A 25595-nucleotide genomic window follows, 5' to 3' on the forward strand; every position below is an offset into this window, starting at 1 on the left:
TAGATGGATATTGGGAGACACAAAAAGGTGAAGAAGATGGATTGAGGGAGAGACAGGATAGAGCTAAGGATACCTGTAACCGATTCAGCGGCTGACAATGCTTTTATAATGGGAAACGGAGAGTAACGGAAGGGCTTAATTCACAGACGTGTCGGGGAGAGTTAAGCCGATTTATGATTTCGATTTTCTGTGTTCGTGTGTGTGTGTGTTCGTGTGTGTGTGTGTGTGTGTGTGTGTGTGTGTGTGTGTGTGTGTGTGTGTGTGTGTGTGTGTGTGTGTGTGTGTGTGTGTGTGTGTGTGTGTGTGTGTGTGTGGTCTTTGTGAGTCCAAGGAGAGCCAGCAAAAGAGATGAGAATGATTTGTCTAGTTTGTGTGTGTGTGTTTGTGTGTGTGTTTAAGAATGATATACTAGATAATATATATTCATGAGAATCTGATATGTATGAGGACGTGTTTTTGAGTCTATATTCAATTACTGTTTGTGCCATACTGACTGTGTATGACACACACACACACACACACACACACACACACACACACACACACACACACACACACACACACACACACACACACACACACACACACACACACACACACACACACACACACACACACACACACACACACACACACACACACACACACACAGTATGACATACACACACACTCAGTATGATACACACACACACTCAGTATGACATACACACACACTCAGTATGATACACACACACACACTCAGTATGATACACACACACACACTCAGTATGATACACACACACACACACTCAGTATGATACACACACACACACACTCAGTATGATACACACACACACACACTCAGTATGACATACACACACACTCAGTATAATACACACACACACAGTATGATACACACACACACTCAGTATGACATACACACACACTCAGTATGATACACACACACACACTCAGTATGATACACACACACACACTCAGTATGATACACACACACACACACTCAGTATGATACACACACACACACACTCAGTATGATACACACACACACACACTCAGTATGACATACACACACTCAGTATAATACACACACACACAGTATGATACACACACACACTCAGTATGACATACACACACTCAGTATGACATACACATACACACTCAGTATGACATACACATACACACTCAGTATGACACACAGACATACTGTTTGTGTCGGTGCGTGTGTATGTCATACTAAGTGTTTGTGTGTATGTCATACTGACTGTGTATGTCATACTGAGTGTGTGTGTGTATTATACTGAGTGTGTGTGTATGTCATACTGAGTGTGTGTGTGTATGTCATACCGAGTGTGTGTGTGTGTATCATACTGAGTGTGTGTGTATTATACTGAGTGTGTGTGTATGTCATACTGAGTGTGTGTGTGTATCATACTGAGTGTGTGTGTGTATCATACTGAGTGTGTGTGTATGTCATACTGAGTGTGTGTGTGTATACTGAGTGTGTGTGGGTTGCTAACAGGAGAAGCAGATAAACTGTAGCTAGGTAGTTAAAGACGGCGAGATGTCAGACATCAAGGCTGTTAGACGGGCTATAATGCCCTCGGTCTGTTGTGAATCGGGCTTTACAGACAAACCCCTGCTTGAGCTGGCTAACTGTGGAGGCACTGGGCCCCTAATTCCAGGATTGCCCACCTTCATAATGTATGTATTGTGCACCACCACCAAAGCACCCGTAGAGGAAAAAAAAGAGGTTAGGCTACTGGTGTTCGGGAAATTGCATAAGTCATTCAGTGATAGTGTGTGTATGTTTATGGTGAGCAGCATGCTATTTCAGATAGTCTTTGTGTGCTGCCTTCCATGGCTGCACCAGGTTCCAAGGCCTCGGGCACCTTTCCAGGCTTGTAAGCCCTAAGACGGGAGGCTGGATTGTGGAGTCTATTTCTCTAATCCACAACATGAATCCCACCTAGGGCTAACAGACAGACAGACAGACAGACAGACAGACAGACAGACAGACAGACAGACAGACAGACAGACAGACAGACAGACAGACAGACAGACAGACAGACAGACAGACAGACAGACAGACAGACAGACAGACGTCAGTCCTTGCTTTGCAGCAGCCTGCCTACAAGACCCCACGTGGTGAAGGCGAAGACACAAGTCTGAGGTACAACAATGACAGGATGAGTTGGAATTTTCTTCTTTTGACTACGCCTAGAGATCCCCCTATCTCGTCCTTAACGAACAGAAACTAAGAGAGGGACCCAAGTGAAACAAAAAAAAGACGACGAGACAAACCGAGACACTCTGAGACAAATACAGAGACTATAAGCATTTCTAAAAGATCTTCACACGATACACTACAGCAGTGGGGCTGTATCACACGAAATGATGTGTTAGCGGACATGTCGATGACCCCACAAGTGAACAACAGCCCACACTGTGGCTGTGATATGCTCAGCTGAGACTACCTCACCTCCCCAGATGTCAGCGGCCCTGACCGTCACAGCACTTTTACGACATGTCTCTGACTGTCTCACTGTCCCATGTGAGTGCCTGGAAACTCTGGCGTGGTGATTTACAACGTCGGGGGATGGGGGGGTGGCAGTGGTCGCCATGGTAATGGGTACCAGAAAAACAAAACGCTGGCCCGGCGTTCCCTGAAGCAGCCTCCAGAATCTGTGAGGGACAGGGATTGTGTGGGATTTGATTTGAATCTATGTCAGAGCAGTTGATGTTTTATTGAGGTGAGGAAATGGCATGGGGAATGAACACATTTCTCCAAATTGATCTTGTAGAATCAAAATGAAATGTACTGTAAGCGACTCTGACAAAACATGCTGCATTACACACTACAAGCCAGTAAAACATCAATATCACTAATAATATCAATACTAATCTGATCCCAGATCTGTTTGTGCTTTTGCCTATACACCATTGTCATTATCAAACCAAATGTTCAGCATGACAATTCCATTGGGAGTTGGCAAGAGAGCAAAAAAAGAATGGCACCCAGGCTATATCTGTACATCTTCTATACGCCAAACCAACAGTCTACAACTCAGAACAGACATCAACCTTTGTAACCATATTGGCTGGCAGTGACACAGTAGCTGAAGGGAAAACCAGCAGAGCCATTTTACAGAATGGGCGCGCACACAATGAGAGCAGCTCGAGGACAACCGGACACCAAGCCGAGGCCCAGGCTCAAATTCTGCCAAACGAATCAAATTCATAACATAACGTTCTCCCCCTGAACCAAAGTGTATCATACAGTGGGATGATTCCGTGCTTCCCATGAAGGGAGATAGTTGAGGTTTAAAGTCGCTGCAAGAAAGACCAACTATGGTACCATGCAGAGGAATTCAGTGAATATGGTGTAACTTCTACTGAACAAACATGAAAGACATACTAAAACAGCACACTGGAGTGAGCACATATATCAAGGGTGCATACTGCACATCAGTCACTTGGGAAAAACAACAATGTTGCACTTGGCTAGTTTATCTGCTGCAGTAGTTTGGCAGAGTGGAGTGTGTGTGTTTGCCTGTGTGCATCTTAATGTGTGTTTGCTGGAGCAGGGGCCATGTGAAGCTGGCTAGGGTTCTAAAGTGCATAAAAAAACAAATAAATCCTAAATAAATATATCCTACCGTTAGTGCCAGTTAGTCAAATTTCTGCCCTGCTAGAGCTAGAGCTTCCCCGGTCAACTGTAAGTGCTGTTATTTTGAAGTAGAAACGCCTAGGAGCGACAGCGGCTCAGCCACTAATTGGTAGGCCACACAAGCTCACAGAACGGGACTGCCGAGTGCTGAAGCGCGTAGGGAGTTAAAATGGTCTATCCTTGGATGCAATACTCACTACCAAGTTTCAAACTGCCCCTGAAAGCAACTTCAGCACAAGAACTGTTCGTCGGGAGCTTCAAGAAATGGGATTCCATGGCTGAGCCTAAGATCCCCATGTGCAATGTCAAGCGTCGGCTGGAGTGGTGTAAAGCTCGCCGCCATTGGACTCTGGAGCAGTGGAAACGCGTTCTTTGGAGTGATGAATCACACTTCACCGTCTGGCAGTACGACGGACAAATCTAGGTTTGGCGGATGCCAAGATACACTACTTGCCCCAATGCATAGTGCCAACTGTAAAGTTTGGTGGAGGAGGAATAATGCTCTGGGGCTGTTTTTCATGGTTTCTGGCTAGGCCCCTTAGTTCCAGTGAAGGGAAATATTAACGCTACTGCATACAATGACATTCTAGACGATTCTGTGATTCCAACTTTGTGGCAACAGTTTGGGGAAGGCCCTTTCCTGTTTCAGCATGACAATGTGCCCGTGTACAAAGTGAGGCCCATACAGAACAGAAATGGTTTGTCTAGATTGGAGTGGAAGAACTTGACCGGCTTGCACAGAGCCCTAACCTCAACCCCATCAAAATCCTTTGGAAATAATTGGAGTGCCGACTGCGAGTCAGGCCTAATCGCCCAACATCAGTGCCCGACCTCACTGATGCTCTTGTGGCTGAATGGAAGCAAGTAACCGCAGAAATGTCCCAACATCTAGTGGAAAGCCTTCCCAGAAGAGTGGCTATTATAGATGCAAAGGGGGGGGGACCAACTCCATATTAATGGTCATGATTTTTGACGAGCAGGTGTCCACATAACTTTGGTCATGTAGTGTATCTCATTGCACTGGCAGACAATTTTGATTATTTAAACAAAACCAAAAAGTCTTGATAGGGTAAGAAAAATTCTTATTTCATGTTATTTGATCTTAATAAGACATCTTACCAAGACAAATGATCTTAGTGCTCTGGCAGATCAATTTGCGTACTTAAAAAGAGGCTTGAAAAAGGCTTGTCGTCCGAATATTTTAGAACAATACAAATTATCTTGATGTATTTTCCGGGTAAGCTATGTCAACTAAAAATGAGTAAATGCGTTTTCTTGGTGAGTGCGATGAACTCAACTCAAGCAATTTTTAACTTCATTATCTCAATACAATAATATCTAGGTAACACTAACATTGTTTGCAGTGTAGTCTACTCAACTATCCCAGGTCTGCTGCTGACTGATCTACAACACCACCCTCCCAGCTGGCATGTACACCACAGCTTCAAAGAACCTCAGTACTGGAAGGGACAGGTGAGAGAGAGAGAGAGAGAGAGAGAGAGAGAGAGAGAGAGAGAGAGAGAGAGAGAGAGAGAGAGAGAGAGAGAGAGAGAGAGAGAGAGAGAGAGAGAGAGAGAGAGAGAGAGATGAAGAAAATAAAGAAAGAAAGAGAGATGAAGAAAGAAATAAAGAAAGAAAGAGAGAGATGAAGAAAGAAAGAGAGAGAAAGAGAGAGAGAGAAAGAGAGAGAGCGAGAGAAAGAGAGAGTGAGACAGGAGAACGAGAAGAGAGAGAGGAGGAGACTGTGTGAGAGAGAATGATAGGGAAAGATAAACAGAGAGAGAGAGAGAAAAAGTGAAGGACTGGGAGAGAAAGAAGCGAGTTGAAGCCGTTTTTTTTAACGGCAATTGAAAACAAGCTGTCATTTTTCTTTTGAAGTTTTCGCTCTAAGCACTTCTCGTCCAAGGATACACACATTTCTGCAAACTGTTTGTCTTTTCATTTTTCTCTCTCTCCCCATCTCCTAACAAAGCGCAACGCTGACGGATAGAGCACTCAGGCTACGGTTGTCAAACTCAATCTAGTGAGATAAACAAGATACACTGCTGTTTCTACCATGTAACAGCAGCCTGCAAACTCTTGCTCAAAGAACACTTTCAATTCTCACTTATCATGTTAACTCCTTCAAAATTCAAACTGCCACCGACAAGCAGCAGACTAGCATACCCGGGTTCACATAGTATTCAAAATGATTTTGTCTAATGTCGTCTGGCCCAGGGGTGCAAAAACTGAAGTGACGGACTACCCTTGCTGTCTCTGCCTGCCTAGCCGGCTCCCTTCTCTCCACTGGGATACTCTGCCTCTGACCCTATTACAAGGGCTGAGTCACTGGCTTACTAGTGCTCTTCCATGCCGACCCTAGGAGGGGTGCATCACACCGTGCCAGATCTTTTGCGCTATACTCGACTTGAGTGGGTTGAATCTGTGACGTGATCTTCTTGAGCAGTTTTGCGCCCCCTTGAGCTCGTGCGGTGGAGGAGAGCTTCGTGGGCTTTACTCAGCCTTGTCTCAGGGTAGTACATTGGTGGTCTGTTGATATCCTTGTAGTGGTGTGGGGGCGGTGCTTTGGCAAAGTGGGTGGGGTTATATCCTGCCTGGTTTGCCCTGTCTGGGGGTATCGTTGGACGGGGCCACAGTGTCCGCTGACCCCCAACGTCTCAGCCTCCATTATCTAGGCTGTAATAGTCTCTGTGCCAGGAAGCTGGGGTCAGCCATGCTCGGTTATGAAAAGCCAACTGACAATTTACTCCTGAGCTACTGACCTGTTGCAACAAGTGTGATTATTATTTGACCCTGCTGGTAATCTATGAACGTTTTGGCATCTTGAAGAACGATCTGGCCTTAATGGCGTGTACTCTTGTAATGTCCACCCCGGCACAGCCAGAATAGGAACCCAGGTCTGCGCTCTAGCGTAGTCATTCTGATTGGCTGTGGCAATGTCCTCTCCCTTTACCATGCTCCGCCGCCTCCATATTGCGCCAGACACCAGGCAAACACTCCCCCCAGAATGGCCCATTGGTTAAACACGCTGTGCACGCCAACAGCCCCAAATTGCAGCACAATCAGTTTTAATACTTGGAAGTAGCCCCTGAACGCTAGGCTAGCACGCACCACCAGTTTAATGTGTTTCATAGGATCGGCGGCACGGGGGGGGGGGACGACCACAATGTGGCCATTGTGCAGGAAGAATATAAGTGCAGACATACGGAGACAGGTTGGGTGGTGGTCGAGTGGAGGGAGGTTGAAGGGGGGGGGGGGGGGGCAGCTGAGGTTAGGGCATAGGGGGCGGTCTGGTGGATTGTGGATGCAGCGCCATTGGAACAAGGCCATATGGACAGAGAGAGAGAGAAAGACACACTGGTCTATAGGGAGGGAGCAGAAGGGACGCTACTGTATTTAAACTGTTTTCTTTTTATTTAACCTTTATATATACAGGTTTTTCTCATTGAGATAACATCTCTTTTCCAAGAGACACCGGGTCAAATAGCAGCACCTATTCTATTTAATAAACACACCCATACGGTGCAGTAAACAGCATAAATCCACAGACACTAATATTGCACACCTAACCAATCCAATACAGGCAGGCAGGCACACAAACACACACACACACACGCTTTGATCCTCTCCTCTCTGCAGCATCTGTAGCACCAGGGACCCCCGTCCCGTCCCGTCATGGCGGTTGACTGGCTCGGAGAGGGAAGGAGAGGAGCTGGCTGGGAGGCTGGTGGAGTGGTGCCCCGCTGGGGCCAGATTACATGTTGCTTGTCTCCCAGCGTGGGGGTAACTGAGACGGGGAGGCTAGGTGGTAACGGTCGCAGCAGGGAGCAGCAGTAGGGTAGTAGGTGGTAGGAGGGCTTCTCTATGGATAGTGGTGTTGGTGTTGGTGGTGATGGTAGATCAGGAACTAGGGTAGTAGGTGGTAGGAGGGCTTCTCTATGGATAGTGGTGTTGGTGTTGGTGGTGATGGTAGATCAGGAACAATGTTGCATTGTTCCGGCTTGGCCGGTATCACATATGTACAGTAGTCGTCTTTGATACTGCCTGTGTGTAAATGATCTCACTCACTAGGACCCCTAAATGCTCTAAGTCTAAGATATGGCTTTGGAGGACCCACACAGTGCCTTAGGTATGACGTAGTGTATGAAAACCAGTGGGATGGTATTCCTGTGTAGTTCAGTTGCAACACCAGGGTTGTGGGTTTGATTCCCACGGGGAACAAGTATGAAAAAAGAATGAAAATGTATGCACTCACAACCCTGGTAAGTTGCTCTGGATAGGAGTGTCTGCTAAATGACCGTAATGTAAATGGATGGCTTGGGGATAGATCTTTCTTCAGATCCTCCTGTCATGTATTGTCATATATTGTCATGTCTTGTCCCTGTGCTTTCTCTTCTATTCGTTTCCCCCCTGCTGGTCTTATTAGGTTTCTTTCCCTCTCTCTATCCCTCTCTCTCTCTATCGTTCCGTTCCTGCTCCCAGCTGTTCCTCATTCTCCTAACGACCTCGTTTACTCTTTCACACCTGTCCCCTATTTTGCCCTCTGATTAAGTCTCTATTTCTCTCTCTGTTTCTGCTTCTGTCCTTGTCGGATTCTTGTTTGCTGTTTGCTGTTTGCTGTATGCTGTGTCCTTGTTCCGTCCTGTCGTGTTTTGCCTTATCTTCAGATGCTGCGTGTGAGCAGGTGTCTCTGTCCGCTACAGCCCGCGCCTACCCGAAGGGACCTGCAGTCTGTTGCCGCTTATCCTGCAATCCCTCTCAACAACTAGAGGATTTATGTTTTCCCCGTTTGGACATTTCCTGTAAAGGATTGAGGATTATGTTATCTCTGTTTGGACTTTAAATAACTCAGTTTCTGTTAAGTCGCTTTTGGGTCCTCACTCACCTGCATAACACCTCCAGCTGTCCAAGATGGCGCCGAAGGGTAGGGCTGCCATTTTTTAAAAACTTTTTTAAATATTTTAGCCCTTTTTCTCCCCAATTTCAGTCATGCGTCCTCCGATACACAACCCAACCAAGCCACACTGCTTCTTAATACAGCGCGCATCCAACCCGGAAGCCAGCTGCACCAATGTGTCGGAGGAAACACCGTGCACATGGCAACTTTGGTTAGCGCGCACTGAGCCCGGCCCGCCACAGGAGTCGTTGGTGCGCAATGAGACAAGGATATCCCTACCGACCAATCCCTCCCTAACCCGGACGACGCTAGGCCAATTGTGCATGGCCCCACGGACCTCCCGGTCGCAGCCGGTTATGACAGAGCCTGGGCGCGAACCCAGGGACTCTGATGGCACAGCTGGCCCTTAACCACTGCAGGAGGCCAGGGCTGCCATCTTAGCGGCTCTTAACCAACCATGCTATTTTGTTTGTTTTTTCCGTGTTGTTTGTAACCTGTTTTCTACATAATGTTGCTGCTACCATCTCTTATGAATGAAAAGAGCTTCTGGACATCCGAACTGGGAATACTCAACTCAAAATGGATGAGGAGTTCTTCTTCAATGAGTGGGACGCGGGGGATATACTACGGACACTCAACCAGGCCCAGATCCCCGGAATTCGCTGGAAAAGGAAACGTAGGCTTCGCGGAGAGAGACCAGGATGCCTTGTGAGGATCAGGTGAAGAGTGGCTAATCTGCCCCTTGCCTTCCGTTCTGCTAGGTAACGTTCAATCGCTGGGAAATAAATGGGACAAACTGAAAGCACGTATATCCTACCAACGGGACATTAAGTTAAAAATTGTAATAATCTTATGTTTCACCGAGTTGTGGCTGAATGACGACATTAAGTACATACAGCTGGCGGGTTATACACTAACGGCAGGACAGAACAGCATCATCTGGTAAGGCACATTTGTAAACAATAGCTGGTGCACAATATCTAAGGAATTCTCAGGATTTTGCTCGCCTGAGGTAGAGTATCTCATGATAAGCTGTAGACCACATTATCTACCTAGAGAGTTTATCATCTGTATTTTTCGTAGCCGTCTACATACCACCACAGATCGAGGCTGGTACTAAAACCGCACACAATGAGCTGTATTCCGCCATAAGCAAACAGGAAAACGCACATCCAGAGGCAGTGCTCCTAGTGTCCGGGGACTTTAATACAGGGAAACTTAAATCAGTTTTACCTAATTTCTATCAGCATGTTATATGTGCAACCAGAGGAAAAAAAAATTCTAGACCACCTTTACTCCACACACAGACGCGTACAAAGTTCTCCCTTGCCCTCCATTTGGCAAATCTGACCATAACTCCATAACTCTATCCGACTGATTCCTACTAACAAACAAAAATTAAAGCAGGAAGCACCAGTGACTCGGTCTATAAAGAAGTGTTCAGATGAAGCAGATGCTAAACTACAGGACAGTTTTACTAGCACAGACTGGAATATGTTCCGGGATTCTTCCGATGGCATTGAGGAGTACACCACATCAGTCACTGGCTTTATCAATAAGTGCATCGAGGACGTCGTCCCCACAGTGACTGTACGTACATACCACAACCAGAAGCTATGGATTACAGGCAACATTCGCACTGAGCTAAAGGGTAGAGCTGCCGCTTTCAAGGAGCGGGACTCTAACCTGGAAGCTTATAAGAAATTCCGCTATGCCCTCCGATGAACCAACAAACAGGCAAAGCGTCAATACAGGACTAAGATCGAACCGTACTACACCGGCTCCAACGCTCGTTGGATGTGGCAGGGCTTGCAAACTATTACATACTACAAAGGGAAGTACAGCCGAGAGCTGCCCAGTGACACGAGCCTACCAGACAAGCTAAATAACTTCTTCTAAGTAGCACTGAAACATGCATGAGAGCATCAGCTGTTCCGGACGACTGTGTGATCATGCTCTCCGCAGCCAATGTGAGCAAGACCTTTAAACAGGTCAACATTCACAAGGCCGCTGAGCCAGACAGATTACCAACACGTGTACTCCGAGCATGCGCTGACCAACTAGAAAGTGTCTTCACTGACATTTTCAAACTCTCCCTGTCTGAGTCTGTAATACCTACATGTTTCAAGCAGACCACCATTGCCCCTGTGCCAAAGAACACTAAGGTAACCTGCCTAAATGACTACTGACCTGTAGCACTCACATCTGTAGCCATGAAATACTTTGAAATGCTGGTCATGGCTCACATCAACAACATTATTCCAGAAACCCTAGACCTCCATCAATTTGCATACTGCACCAACAGATGATGCAATCTCTATTGCACTCCACACTGCTCTGTCCCACCTGGACAAAAGGTACACCTATGTGAGAATACTATTCATTGACTACAGCTCAGTGTTCAACACCGTAGGGCCCTCAAAGCTCATCACTAAGCTAAGGACCCTGGGACTAAACACCTCCCTCTGCAACTGGATCCTGGACATCCCGACGGGCCACCCCCAAGTGGTAAGGGTAGGTAACAACACATCCGCCACACTGATCCCCCACACAGGGGCCCCTCAGGGGTGTGTGCTCAGTCCCCTCCTGTACTCCCTGTTCACTCATGACTGCATGGCCAGGCACAACTCCAACACCATCATTAAGTTTGCTGATGACACAAAAGTGGTAGGCCTGATCACCGACAACAATGAGACGTCAGACAAGGTCAGACAACCTCTCACTCAACATGATTAAGATGATGGAGATGATTGTGGACTACAGGAAAAGGAGGACTGAGCATGCCCCCATTCTCATCGAAGGGGCTGTAGTGGAGTAGGTTTAGAGCTTCATGGTCCTTGGCGTCCACATCAACAAATTAACATGGTCCAAGCACACCAAGACAGCCGTGAAGAGGGCACGACAAAACTACTACCCTATTCCCTCTCAGGAGACTGAAAAGATTTGGCATGGGTTCTCAGATCCTCAAAAGGTTTTACAGCTGCACCATCGAGAGCATCCTGACGGGTTGCATCACTGCCTGGTATGGCAACTACATCAATTACATCAACACCGGTGCCCCCTGCACATTGACTCTGTACCAATACCCCCTGTATATAGCCCCGCTATTGTTATTTACTGCTGCTCTTTAATTATTTGTATTCTTATCTCTTACTTTTTAAAGAATTTTCTTAAAACTGCATTGTTTTTTAAGGGCTTGTAAGTGAGCATTTCACTGTAAGGTCTACTACATCTGTTGTATTCGGCGCATGTGACCTTTAAAATTGGATTTGACTTGAATATCTCTAGTCTGTCACACCCTGATCTGTTTCATCTGTCTTTGTGCTAGTCTCCACCCGGCCTCCAGGTGTCGCCCATCTTCCCCATTATCCCCTGTGTATTTATACCTGTGTTCTCTGTCTGTTTCCAGTTTGTTTTGTTTATGAAACCTACCAGCGTTTGTTCCCCTGCTCCTGTCTGTTTCTTGCTCCTGTTTCCTAGTCCTTGGTTTTGACTCTTCTGCCTGCCCTGACCCTGCCTGCGGTTCTGGACCCTATGCACCCTACCTGCTCTGGATTACTGACCCCTGCCTGCCTTTAACCTGTTGTTTGCCTGCCTCTGTATTAGAAATAAACTTTTATTTCCCTGACACTGTCTGCATCTGGGTCATACCCGAAACCTGATATACCCTCTGCAAAACACGAGGCTGCATTTTCAGTCCCTCACATTAGTGCAATATTGATAACATGGCAATAGCCTAACACATCACAATGACACGAGTATAAAAAGCTACATACTGCAGTAAAGCTCAGGGCCAGGATGGGAGATTGGATGCAACAGCAGCAGAACCATTAGGAGCTCTGAAAGCATCAGCTCTCATGAACAACTCATACAGGCTGCTCTAATGCACGAGACCAACTAATTGCCTCTTGCCTAAACAAGAGACTAAGTTGTCCTAAGTGGGAATCAGTCGGTTGCATTAAAGTATGTGCTATTATAATGTTATTATTAGCTACTCTATGTGAAAAATGCATGAAACCAAATGAATGAAACAAAAACAACTATATACACTAGTAGTTAGGTATAATGGAGGTTGTATTCTAGCTAAAATGGTTGAGTTTGAGATCTGCTGAACTTGTGGATGATAAACATTTCCGGGTTAATATGACATGAAACGCTGGTCCTGTGTAGCTCAGTTGGTAGAACATGGCATTTGCAACGGCAGAATAGTTGGCTTGATTCCCAGGACCACCCACATGTAAAATGTATGCGCACATGACTAAGTCACGTTGGATAAAAGGGTCTGCTAAATGGCATATATTATTATTATTATAGCATTTTCTTCAGAATTTAGCAGATGCTCTTAACCAGAGCGACTTACAGTAGTGAGTACATACATTTCTGTACTGGCCCCTCGTGGGAATCGAAACCCACAACCCTGGCATTGCAACGCCAGAGCCACATGGGAACTATTAGTAATGTAGGATTAATATAACATGAAACCCTGACTGATATAAGTAGTATTGCAGTACTATTGGAGAATTGAGTGCTGGTGGCCTGGTGTGTTGCAGAGATAGATTGAGCAGAGATAGATTGAGCAGGCTAGCTGGTGTTCTGCTTTGCTAGTTAAATTCTGCTGAGTCACACTACAGTCCACCAAGACCCATAAACTCTGTGTGTTCCCAACCAGAAGCACATGTCTGAACACCTAAGAAAGAGCGAATGGACATCCAAGTGGTTATCACGATGGAACGACCAACTTTCATACATCGTTTCCGGTGATTCAAGACAGTAGTGGAGGAATCATTTAGCTATCAGCGATACAATTCGGTTCGGTGCTCGAGTCTGTGGGTGAGTTCTGGCGGTGGTCTGAAAGTGGACTTGCCACAGGAGGAGTTTGAAGACGGAGCATCTACTTTACCAATTCCAACGCTGCCTGATATTAGCTCTAAACACATAGAAAGTGCCTTGGAGGATGCAACATTCTGAAAGAGTCATAACATTCTGTCCAAAGCGCTCGTAACTCTTCTGGTGAGTTAACCGAACGGCACTGTGAATTTACCGCAAGTGAAAGTAGACATCAGGCATCTTCGACTTCTGTCGACCTCTAACCCAAAAGGTCAAAGGTCCACGTGGGACTGCTAGAGCACACACAGTGAATCACATGACAGAGAGAATGGAAATGCACTTACTGTAGGTTGCATAACGTATTGTTGATGAGGCATCCATGACGTACTCTGGACCTATGAGGGAGACATCAAATGAAACGGCATTATTGACTTAAGGTTAACCATGCCACCTCTTTTCCCTTACAATCAACAGTGTGCAAGAACTGGTTTTCTATTGTCACGCTATTTCTCTGCATGCTTGTGCCCTGTCCTTTCCCACTGTCACTTCCATGCCTGGGAAGTGTGGGCGTGTCGAGGTAAGACGAAGCTAACGAGCCTCGGGCCAGTTGAAAACACACAGGCCTTGAATTTGCAGAGTTAGGCACAGCGTGTCACGCCACAGGACAAGATGGCTCAACCCAGCTTGGGTCGACAGTGGCAATCCGAATATCGAGGGACAAGGACCCACAAACTAACCCTGAAGCAGAAAAAGACCTACTGCTCTATTGGACTGAGTGGGTCATTCAGAATTCCTGCTGTCGACCGTGAGAGAAGCCACAGTTGAAGAAATGGACCATTTAGATTTGCTGTTGAGGAGTATTAGACAGCTAGTCAGACACACACACACACACACACACACACACACACACACACACACACACACACACACACACACACACACACACACACACACACACACACACACACACACACACACACACACACACACACACACACACACACACACACACACACGTCTGCCCATTGATCCTTGTGGAAATGATTGGACTCAACAAAGACAAACAGATGCTAATCTTCCATAAGAACGCCAATCCTCTGAGCTTGTTAAAGCCCATGATTTGGGGCTTGCCTAAACAAGTGAGGGGTTTTTATTGTATAGCACAGAGCCATGATTGTTTGTTTCCTCCTCACGATGTTTGTTCTCGAGACAACAGGAAGAAAAAAAGAGAGATGAGACCAAAGCTTTGTTCCCTAATCGTCCATCTTTAGAATATTTCCACGTGACATCAACAAGATTAAACCTGCGTGTGCTTTTAAATGTTTTGACTTGAGATTGATTGTTTATTTTTTAAAAACTAATTATTATTATGGATGCATTAGTAGCAGCAGTGATGACTTCATAAGAAGCAGGTACATTGTGTGACTGACTATGTTGTCCAGTGGTCTAGTCTGAGGATGTCCGTCTACCTCTGGCTGACGCTGCCCTGAGCTTGTGTTTGATATTAAGGCAGCCAGAACACAGCAGGGCAGACCGCATGGCTAGACCAGGAAGTGGATGGATTGTCCACTGTCACGTGACAAAGTAATCAGGATGTTTTCCCGGCGTACACAGTCCAAAGACAAACAGTCCAAAGAAAAACTGTTTACAATGGGCATTTGGCGAATTAGCCATCGTTTTAGTTTGTTTGTTATTTCCAGTAAATAAATACAATTGTAAAACACACAATTCAATAAACAATAAATTATCTGCATCTGAGCAGATTATATGTAATAGTAGCCAATAAAAAAAGTGCAAAAGGCTTCATATTTTCTATCACAAAGAACTGAAATCATATAATTTTGGCCACAAGTGATTCCTTTGTCTCATACCGTATGCTTTGCTTCCTGCCTGCTCTACTCTTTGTACTTGAGCAGAAGATGGAGGACTCACCTTGCCTGTAGCTGCCTGGCTGAAGGGCAATATTATCAGGAAGTGGTCGTGGCCAATATTGAAACTGTGAGGATTAATATTCCTCAAAAGACAGGCCATTGTTTTTGATAAATCAATTTGGGAAGCCTTCGGAACGCGGATTAGCGCAGCGCTCCTGCCCACTTCTCACCCCAGCACTGGACCTGAGTTTTAATCAGACATTTCTGAAAGGCGGACAAGTCAACCTTCACCAACCAACCCCCTTCCCTCTCTCTTTCCTTCTCCGTCTTTATCTCTCTCTCTCTCTCCCCCTATCGCTCTCTCTCTAGTGCTCTCTCTTTCTTGCTCTCTCACTCTCTCATTCCATCTCTCTCACTCTCTCGTTCCATCTCTCTCACTCTCTCGTTCCATCTCTCTCTCTCTCCCTGTCGCTCTCCCTCTTTCTGCATTCTAATCAGCCTCAATGATAAACAGTGAGTGCTCTCGGGGGAAAGTGGAGGTGAACTGAACAGTGTCTCTTCCCTTCTGCTTGTTGCAGTCAAACATCTGGAGGTGCTTGAAATTGTGCGTGTTTAGAAATGGAAACGCTCTGTTTCACATGGTTCCAGGGATCAACTGGGATGCAAAGTGTGGAATTCAGTTAGCAGGAAAAAGGGATGTAAAATTACTATGAAAGGTATGACAGCTTGAAAAAGCTTGAAAAGCACAACAGGGTCAGGACAGCGAGGGAGAAACTGTTTGTTTTTTCCCAACACTCTAATTCCTAACGGGCGTTGCTTTTCTCTCCCCCCCCCCCTCAGTCTATTTCCTGCTCATTTTTCGGTCGAGACTTTCCGTCTGTTGTGTTTTCATCCCAGCGTAGTTGGCAAACCAATGAGGAAAGTTTCAAAGTTACGAATCTCCGAGAGCCTCTTGCTGTTTTCCAGCCCCACAGCTTGCCCATCTCCCAGCCAGTCCCCAGCCGCCCTGCGGTTATCTCCCTCTGGGTACACTACAGTACACCACTCACCTGATATGTGGAGACGGGGGAAGCAGCGATGAAGGGCGTGATGGACGTCTGTGCGATCATGCGGTTGGTGGCGATACTGTAAGGCGAGGTGTAGAACCTGAGGAGGAGAGAGGAAACAGAGCAGGTGAAAGGGAGGTCAGACCCTGGGTACTGGATGACGCTATAGATCTCCATGCATTTCAACTGTTTGCATTGAAATATCAGGATGATCATGGTTATTAAGTGCCTATTAAGGTTGAATTAAAATGATAGGTTAGGGAACTACTGTTTCCAAAAGCTGATTGGGAATTAACATTCATTTATAGACACCAGTATGTGAGGACATTTTTGTGTGTTTCCGCCTTAGGCTTTTTATGTACTAACCTCTAATTGAACCATATGAAATCTTTTCCACACATATTCCTCGAGCCAGTCCATCTCCACATAAGGACTGGAATGAACCCATACAACAGATAACACTCTCTCTACTAAAATACCTTTTATGTCCATTGATCCATGCACACCAATAAACACACCCACATAGTCGTCTATGGTCAGTCTTTGAGGGCCGCACAGACATGTGGTTCTAGCTCTTTATTGTTTTGTTTCATCCTTTTGCCTGCTCAAATCAAACACCACGCAATATATTGTGTTTCGTGGGGGCGCATAAAATTTTCACGATGCGTCTTATGGCTTCTCGATTGAAAAGTCTGGTTTTATCAGGTCAAAAAAATGGAGCTTTGTCGTCGCATAAAAAAATGTGCGCCTGTGTTTTCGCCCCGAGCAATAAGGCTATACCATGTTGGCTGGCTTAGGGTGATGGCTGACTTCAATCCACAGTGTTTGGGAAAACTCGATGCATTTAAAGAAGGCTATTCCAAAGTGTTGAGTTTGGCTCTTGGGGAAAGAGCTGGCGGGCTACTTTAACCTCCCTGGGTGTCATTTTTATCCCCTCGCTGGTTAAGTGCAATGTTATACCACTCCTCTGTTGGTAGAGCGTGGTGCTTACAACGGCAGAATATGGGGTTCGATTCATGGGACCAAGTACCCTTATGTAACATGTAAGTCTCTTTGGATAAAGGCGTTTGCTAAATGGCATATATTACAATTATATATTATGATACAACTATCATGTTTGGGCTTTGTACAAAGGATACATATACAGTACTAGTCAAAAGTTTGGATACACAGTTGATGATTCAAGGGTTTTTCTTAAGTTTTACTATTCTCTACAAAACTATGAAAAAACACATGGAATCAGGTAATAACCAAAAAAAGTATTACAAATAAATATATATGTTTTAGATTCTTCAAAGTAGCCACCCTTTGCCTTGATGACAGCTTTGCCCACTCTTGGCATTCTCTCAACCAGCTTCTTGAGGAATGCTTTTCCAACAGACTTGAATGAATTCCACATATGCTAAGCACTGCTTTTCCTTCACTCTGCAGTCCAACTAATCCCAAACCATCTCAATTGGGTTGAGGTCGGGTGATTGTGGAGGCCAGGTCATCTGATGCAGCACCATCACTCTCCTTCTTGGTCAAATAACTCTTACACAGCCTGGAGGTGTGCTTTGGGTCATTGTTGGGTTGAAAAACAAATGATAGTCCCACTAAGCGCAAACCAGTAGGGATGGCGTATCGCTGCAGAATGCTGTGGTAGCCATGCTGGTTAAGTGTGCCTTGAATTCTAAAATAAATCACAGACAGTGTCACCAGCAAAGCACCCCCACATCATCACACCTCCTCCATGCTTCACGGTGGGAACTGCACATATGGAGATCATCCGTTCACCTATTCTGCGTCTCACAAAGACACAGCAGTCGGAACCAAAAAAGGACAGATCTCCACCGGTCTAATGTCCATTGCACATGTTTCTTGGCCCAAGCAAGTCTCTTCTTCTTAATGGTGTACTTTAGAAGTGGTTTCTTTGCAGCAATTCAACTATGAAGGCCTAATTCACACAATCCTATCTGAACAGAAGTGTCTGTTACTTGAACTCCGTGAAGCATTTATTTGGGCTGCAATATGAGGTGCAATTAACTCTAATGAACTTATCGTCTGCAGCAGAGGTAACTCTGGGACCTTCCTTTCCTGTGGCGGTCCTCATGAGAGCCAGTTTTATCATAGCGCTTGATGGTTTTTGTGACTGCACTTGAAGAAACTTTCAAAGTTCTTGAAATGTTCCGGATTGACTGACCATGTCTTAAAGTAATGATGGACTATTGCTTCTCTTTGCTTATTTGAGCTGTTCTTGCCATAATTGTTATTTTACCAAATAGGGCTAACTTCTGTAAACCACCCCTACCCTGTCACAACACAACTGATTGGCTCAAACACATTAAGAAAGAAAGAAATTCCACAAATTAACTTTTAACAAGGCACACCTGTTAATTGAAATGCATTCCAGGTGACTGCCTCATGAAGCTGGTTGAGAGAATGCCAATAGTACGCAAAGCAGTCATCAAGGCAAAGGGTGGCTAATTTGAAGAATCTCAAATATAATATATATTGTGATTTGTTGAATACTTTTTTGGTTACTACATGATTCCATATATATTATTTCAGAATTTTGATGTCTTCATTATTATTTTACAATGTAGAAAAAGGAAAAAAACAAACCCTGGAATGAGTAGCTGTGTCCAAACTTTTGTCTGGTACTGTAATTATAAAATTGAAACGCCTTACTTACAGTAGATTCTGTATTGCTATCTTCAACACTATTCCTGAATTAATTTTATGCGTTGAAATATTGGATTAAAATTACTAACAATGACTTGAACTAGAGGTGGAATAAAAAAAACATGACTTCACGAAACATGTTGGTGTGTTGTTTCTCCAGCCGTTAATATTTGTCTGAAAATGCCAAGGAAATACAGGCTTTAAAAGGCCCAGTGCAGACAAACACTTTTCCTGTGCTTCAGCCACACCCTTTGCTGACAGGTGTATAAAATTTAGCACAGCGCCATTCAATCTCCATAGACAAACATTATATAGATGGCACCGTCATTGGATTCCACCTATCCAACAAGTCAGTTCGTCAAATTTCTGCCCTGCTAGGGCTGCCCCGGTCAACTGTAAGTGCTGCTATTGTGAAGTGGAAAGGTCTAGGAGCAACAACTGCTCTGCGAAGTGGTAGGCCACAAAAGCTCACAGAACGGGACTGCCGAGTGCTGAAGCATGTAGCGCGTAAAAATAATCTGTCCTCGGTTGCAACATCCACTACCAAGTTCCAAACTGCCTCTGGAAGCAACGTCAGCACAATAACTGTTTGTCTGGAGTGGGTTTCCATGGCCAAGCTCGCCGCCATTGGACTCTGGAGCAGTGGAAAAGTGGTCTCTGGAGTGATGAATCACGTTTCACCGTCTGGCAGTCCGACAGACGAATCTGGGTTTGGCGGATGCCAAGAGAACGCTACCTGCTCCAATGCATAGTGCCAACTGTAAAGTTTGGCGGAGGAGGAATAATGGTCTGGGGTTGTTTTTCATGGTTCGGGCTAGGCCCCTTAGTTTCGGTGAAGGGAAATCTTAACGCTACAGAATACAATGACATTCTAGACAATTGTGTGCATCCAACTTTTTGGGCAACAGTTTGGGGAAGGCCCTTTCCTGTTTCAGCATGACAATGCCCTCATACGCAAAGCAAGGTCCATACAGAAATGTTTTGTCAAGATCAGTGTGGAAGAACTTGACTGGCATGCACAGAGCCCTAACCTCAACCCCATCAAACACCTTTGGGATGAATTGGAACGCCGACTGCGAGCCAGGCCTAATCGCTTAATATCAGTGCCCGACCTCACTAACGCTCGTGACTGAATGGAAGCATGTCCTCGCAGCAATGTTCCTACATCTAGTGGAAAGCCTTCACAGATGTGGCTGTTATAGCAGAAAAGGGGGACCAACTACATATTAATGAAACATGATTTTGGAATGTGATGTTCGACGAGTGGGTGTTCACATACTTTTGGTTATTATTAGCGGCTTGTGAACATGAATTGGTGCATGAGGCAGAAATAACACAATAAGTGTGAGTTTCGCCATCAGCTGGAAGACTGTGTCTGTCACGTTCTGACCTTTATTTCCTGTGTTTTGTATTTAGTTAGTATGGTCAGGGCGTGAGTTGGGTGGGCAGTCTATGTTTGTTTTTCTATGATTTGGGTATTTCTATGTTTCGGCCTAGTATGGTTCTCAATCAGAGGCAGGTGTCATTAGTTGTCTCTGATTGAGAATCATACTTAGGTAGCCTGGGTGTCACTGTGTGTTTGTGGGTGATTGTTCCTGTCTTTGTGTTTGCACCAGATGGGACTGTTTTAGGTTTTCTCACGTTTGTTGTTTTTGTTTGTTATGTCATGTGTAGTGTCTTTCTAAATTAAAGAACATGAATAACCACCACGCTGCGCTTTGGTCCGCCTCTCGTTCAGATGAAGAAAACCATTACAGTGTCCCCATTTCTCAGCGGAGGGAGGGAGAGCAGAGGGAGGGTGAGTCGGGAGGGAGAGCAGAGGGAGGGTGAGTCGGGTGAGAAGCAGCCTCACCGCTGATCCCTCCCTCCCTCAGACTGACCATCAGATGCAGGCCACCAGCCCAGTAAGAAAAAATAAGCAAATGATTGTGCTCACTCAGCTGTGCCTCACAAGTAACACAACAAATGATCTATTACCAGTGTGATCATATACCAACATTGGCAGGGCAATATGCAGTGATAATGTATTGGGCCTATAGCCTACTGCACAAACCTCATTGCTTCAGAACTGTTTTTAATTGGTTAATGTGGCATAGACTTATGTTATTTAAGTCATGTCACAAAAAAAACTGAGCGGTAAGATCTCGGCTTGCATTATGACTCGGGAAAGTGATAGTGACATAGAGCTATTGTCACTGACTAGTCTTGAAGTCTTGAAGTAATCTCAACATACTGCAATCATACAGTATATTCTCCATTTACTGTATCTACACACCACTCTTGCAAATCTACTAAATGGTCACTGTGCTATTCTCCATGTTTCCTCTAACTTAAACGTTGATGTCGGGCCTCATAATTACAGCGTACCGTTACGGTCCTAAAATGACCAGTGCTGTATCTAAAGAAATGCTATTCATTCACCCAGTCTTATTCCAGGGTCATTGAGATAAGTGATTCAGGAAGCAGGGAGTGAGGGAGAAGCTTCCTGTCACAGACTGAGGCCACATTGAGATAGGACGGAACTCAAGGCTCTCCTCCCCTTCCTGTTACAGCACATAGCGAAAAATAGAACACTTTGTTAGGCCATTCATTTCCATGGCACCCCTTAGTACACTGACACGGAAGGCACGCATACACACACACAATCAGAGTCACAGACAAAGGGACAGGAACACACGCAGGCAACCAGGCATGAAAGCATGTAGGCACGCACGGACAAACACCTGAGACCAATCACCACTGCATCTCTTAAAGATTCTTTAAATAGATTGACTCTTACCCATTCTGCATAGCAGCAGGATCATATGTTAACTGCATACCAGTCTGCAACACAAGAGAGACGAGACATATCACAGGTTAATCATTGAATTTCAAATTCAAGTCAGCATAATGAACAGGTTTTGAGAGATAGGTGGAGACAGAGAGAAAGAAGAGAGGAATGACAGTGAGTGTATGCATGAAAGTGTGTGAGGTCCTTGTATTTCTTCCTCTTTCTCACCCTCTCTCGTTTCGTTCCCATCTCTCTCTTTTCTCTCCCTGCAACCTGTCATCTGCATTCCTGAAGTCTCTCTCCCAGAGGAGGCCTAATCCCATTTCTTTTAACTGGAACCTGCTGACGACAGCAGATTTCATCAGCACGCTTTCCAGCTCTCTCCCTGTCCCCATCTCTCTCACCCCCCCCCTGTCTTTCTCTCCCCTACCTCTTTCTCTCCATACCTCTTACTCCCTCATTCCTTCAGGAGAGTTTTGTGAGCTAAAAGGCAGGAATGACCCTCAGGAACTAGGGGGGGGGGGGGGGATCAGTGTACATGGACATCACCCACGTGAGTGTGAGTATGAGTGTTTGCATTTAAGAGATGTTTGAGTGTTGGGGGGGGGGGGTCTGCCTTTGATAGTATGCATGTGCACAGATATACAGTTAAAGTCGGAAGTTTACATACACCTTAGCCAAATACACTTAAACTCAGTTTTCCACAATTCCTGACATTTTGTAAAAAATTCCCTGTCATAGGTCAGTTAGGACTTAATTTTAAGAACATGAAATGTCAGAATAATATTAGAGATAATGATATATATCTGGCAACAGCTCGGTTGGACATTCCTGCAGTTAGCATGCCAATTGCACGCTCCCTCAAAACTTGAGACATCTGTGGCATTGTGACAGAACTGCACATTTTAGAGTGGCCTTTTATTGTCCCCAGCACAATGTGCACCTGTGTAATGATCATGCTGTTTAATGAGCTTCTTGATATGCCACACATGACAAGTGGCTAGATTATATTGGCAAAGGAGAAATGCTCAGTAACAGGATTGTAAACAAATTTGAGAGAATTAAGCTTTAATTTCAGCTCATGAAACATGGGACCAACACTTTTCATGTTGTGTTTATATGTTTGTTCAGTATATGTGCATGTATGTTCCACTGACAGGGAGTCTGTGTACTGGTATGTGTCTGAGTTAGGGTTGAATATTTTCCCAGTATTTTACAAATGTTCCATCCTGAGAATAAATCATTTTTCTCCCGGGTAACCCGGTATTTCCCGCCAAAAGTGTCATTCAAAGCATTATAAAGCGTATAAATAGACTTATGTCTGGATTAGAGGTTGACCGATTATGATTTTTCAACGCCGATACCGATTATTGGAGGACCAAAAAAAGGCGATAACGATTAATCGGCCAAATAATAACAATTACAACAATACTGAATGAACACTTATTTTAACTTAATATAATACATCAGTAAAAATCTATTTAGTGCAATATGTGCCATGTAAAAAAGCTAACGTTTGAGTTCCATGCTTAGAACATGAACATGAGAACATATGAAAGTTGGTGGTTCCTTTTAACATGAGACTCAATATTCCGAGGTTTTAGGTTGTAGTTATTATAGGAATTATAGGACTAATTCTCTCTATACCATTTGTATTTCATATACCTTTGACTATTGGATGTTCTTATAGGCACTGTAGTATTGCCAGTGTAACAGTATAGCTTCCGTCCCTCTCCTCGCCCCTACCTGGGCTCGAACCAGGAACACATCGACAACAACCACACTTGAAGCAGCGTTACCCATCGCTCCACAAAAGCCGCGGCCCTTGCAGAGCAAGGGGAACAACTACTCAAAGTCTCAGAGCGAGAGACGTTTGAAACGCTGTTAGCGCGCACCCCGCTAACTAGCTAGCCATTTCACATCGGTTACACCAGCCATTAGGCTGATAGGCTTGCGAAAAGCTGCTGGCACGAAGAGCTGCTGGCACGAAAGTGCTGTTAGAATGAATGCTTACGAGCCTGCTGCTGCCTGCACCGTTCAGTCAGACTGCTCTATCAGATTATAGACTTAATTATAACAGGATAACACACAGAAATATGTGCCTTTGGTCATTAATATGGTAAAATCTGGAAACTATCATTTCGAAAATAAAACGTTTATTATTTCAGTGAAATACGGAATTTTATCTAACGGGTCGCATCTAAATATTCTTGTTACATTGCACAACTTTCAATGTTATGTCATAATTACGTAAAATTCTGGCAAATTAGTTCGCAATGAGCCAGGCGGGTGGTTGGAGCGTTGGGCAAGTTAACGGTAAGGTTGCAAGATTGGATCCCCCAAGCTGACAAGGTGAAAGTATGTGAGGTGTCTTTCTGCCCCTGAACAAGGCAGTTAACCCACTGTTCTTAACTGACTTGCCTAGTTAAATAAAAGGTATAATATGTATATATATATATATATATTTTAAATCGGCAAAATCGGCGCCCAAAAATACCGATTTCTGATTGTTATGAAAATTTTAAATCGGCCCTAATTAATCGGCCATACGACCTCTAGTCTGGATTTGATTAGAGCTTTGATAAAAAATGTAAGCCTGATGCTACTGGAGCCTGATGAGCCATACATTAAATACATTTTATGAGCCCTACATTTAAGACATTTAACGTGCGCAAGCCCAAAAAAGACCAAATTATTGTGCCATTATCCAATACATACAGTATATGATAGGCTTCTACTGCACATTAAACATGACAGCAAAACACAAGATAGATGTAGCTACTTATATGCTCTATTGGGTAAATGAACGAAACTAGCACTCGTAGGCTAATCTATTTGAGTGTAAACTGTATTACCGTACGGTATTGTATTATACTGTACTATATGGACTGGAAGTACACACATTGTTCAAACCATGATAAAGCAGGGAGAGAACATGCGATTCCATACTGAGACGGCTGTCTTGTCCCCACCCTGAGCGTTGATAATTCATCACGCAGAGGCCGCAGAGAAGCCAGATTTAGACATTGCATATCATTTAACAGTTCCATTTCACACCATGCTGTTCATATATATCATTTATTGTAATTTAAGGGTTTCTGGCAGTTTTTCATCCCGGGAAAAGAGAGTGGTTTTGGGTGGTAAATCCCAGTAAATCTTGGTTCCCGCCATTCAACCCTAGTCTGAGTGTATGCATCTGCATGTGCATCACGGTATGTAATGCACTGCATGGTTCACTGTGTGCCTGAGTCTATATGTTCATGTCTGTGTGTATGCGTCTGCCTCTGTCTGCATGCCCAGGTCTATGTGTCTGCATCTGGCTGCATTCCCAGGTCTATGTGTCTGTATCTGTCTGCATGCCCAGGTCTATGTGTCTGCATCTGTCTGCATGCCCAGGTCTATGTGTCTGCATCTGGCTGCATTCCCAGGTCTATGTGTCTGTATCTGTCTGCATGCCCAGGTCTATGTGTCTGCATCTGTCTGCATGCCCAGGTCTATGTGTCTGCATCTGTCTGCATGCCCAGGTCTATGTGTCTGCATCTGTCTGCAAGCCTAGGTCTATATCTGTCTGCATGCCCAGGTCTATGTGTCTGCATGCCCAGGTCTATGTGTCTGCATCTGTCTGCAAGCCTAGGTCTATGTGTCTGCATCTGTCTGCATGCCCAGGTCTGTGTCTGCATCTGTCTGCATGCCCAGGTCTATGTGTCTGCATCTGTCTGCATGCCCAGGTCAATGTGTCTGCATCTGTCTGCATGCCCAGGTCTATGTGTCTGCATCTGTCTGCATGCCCAGGTCTATGTGTCTGCATCTGTCTGCATGCCCAGGTCTATGTGTCTGCATCTGTCTGCATGCC

At 44.9% G+C, this 25595-nt stretch overlaps 1 protein-coding gene across 4 annotated transcripts in view; it reads right to left on the bottom strand.

Moving 5' to 3' along the window:
* The window catches only part of LOC124043663 (RNA-binding motif, single-stranded-interacting protein 3-like), a 335167-nt gene that overhangs the window by 9920 nt on the left and 299652 nt on the right, over positions 1-25595 (bottom strand). For all 4 annotated transcript variants that reach the window (XM_046362469.1, XM_046362468.1, XM_046362470.1 and 1 more), the window contains 3 exons: positions 21752-21795; positions 16312-16408; positions 13736-13786 (listed from right to left, as the gene is read on the bottom strand). In XM_046362469.1, the coding sequence (XP_046218425.1) occupies positions 13736-13786; positions 16312-16408; positions 21752-21795 (192 nt within the window). The remainder of the gene's footprint in view (positions 1-13735; positions 13787-16311; positions 16409-21751; positions 21796-25595) is intronic.

Source organism: Oncorhynchus gorbuscha, linkage group LG09 (genome assembly GCF_021184085.1).
Source record: "Oncorhynchus gorbuscha isolate QuinsamMale2020 ecotype Even-year linkage group LG09, OgorEven_v1.0, whole genome shotgun sequence".
NCBI lineage: Eukaryota > Metazoa > Chordata > Actinopteri > Salmoniformes > Salmonidae > Oncorhynchus > Oncorhynchus gorbuscha.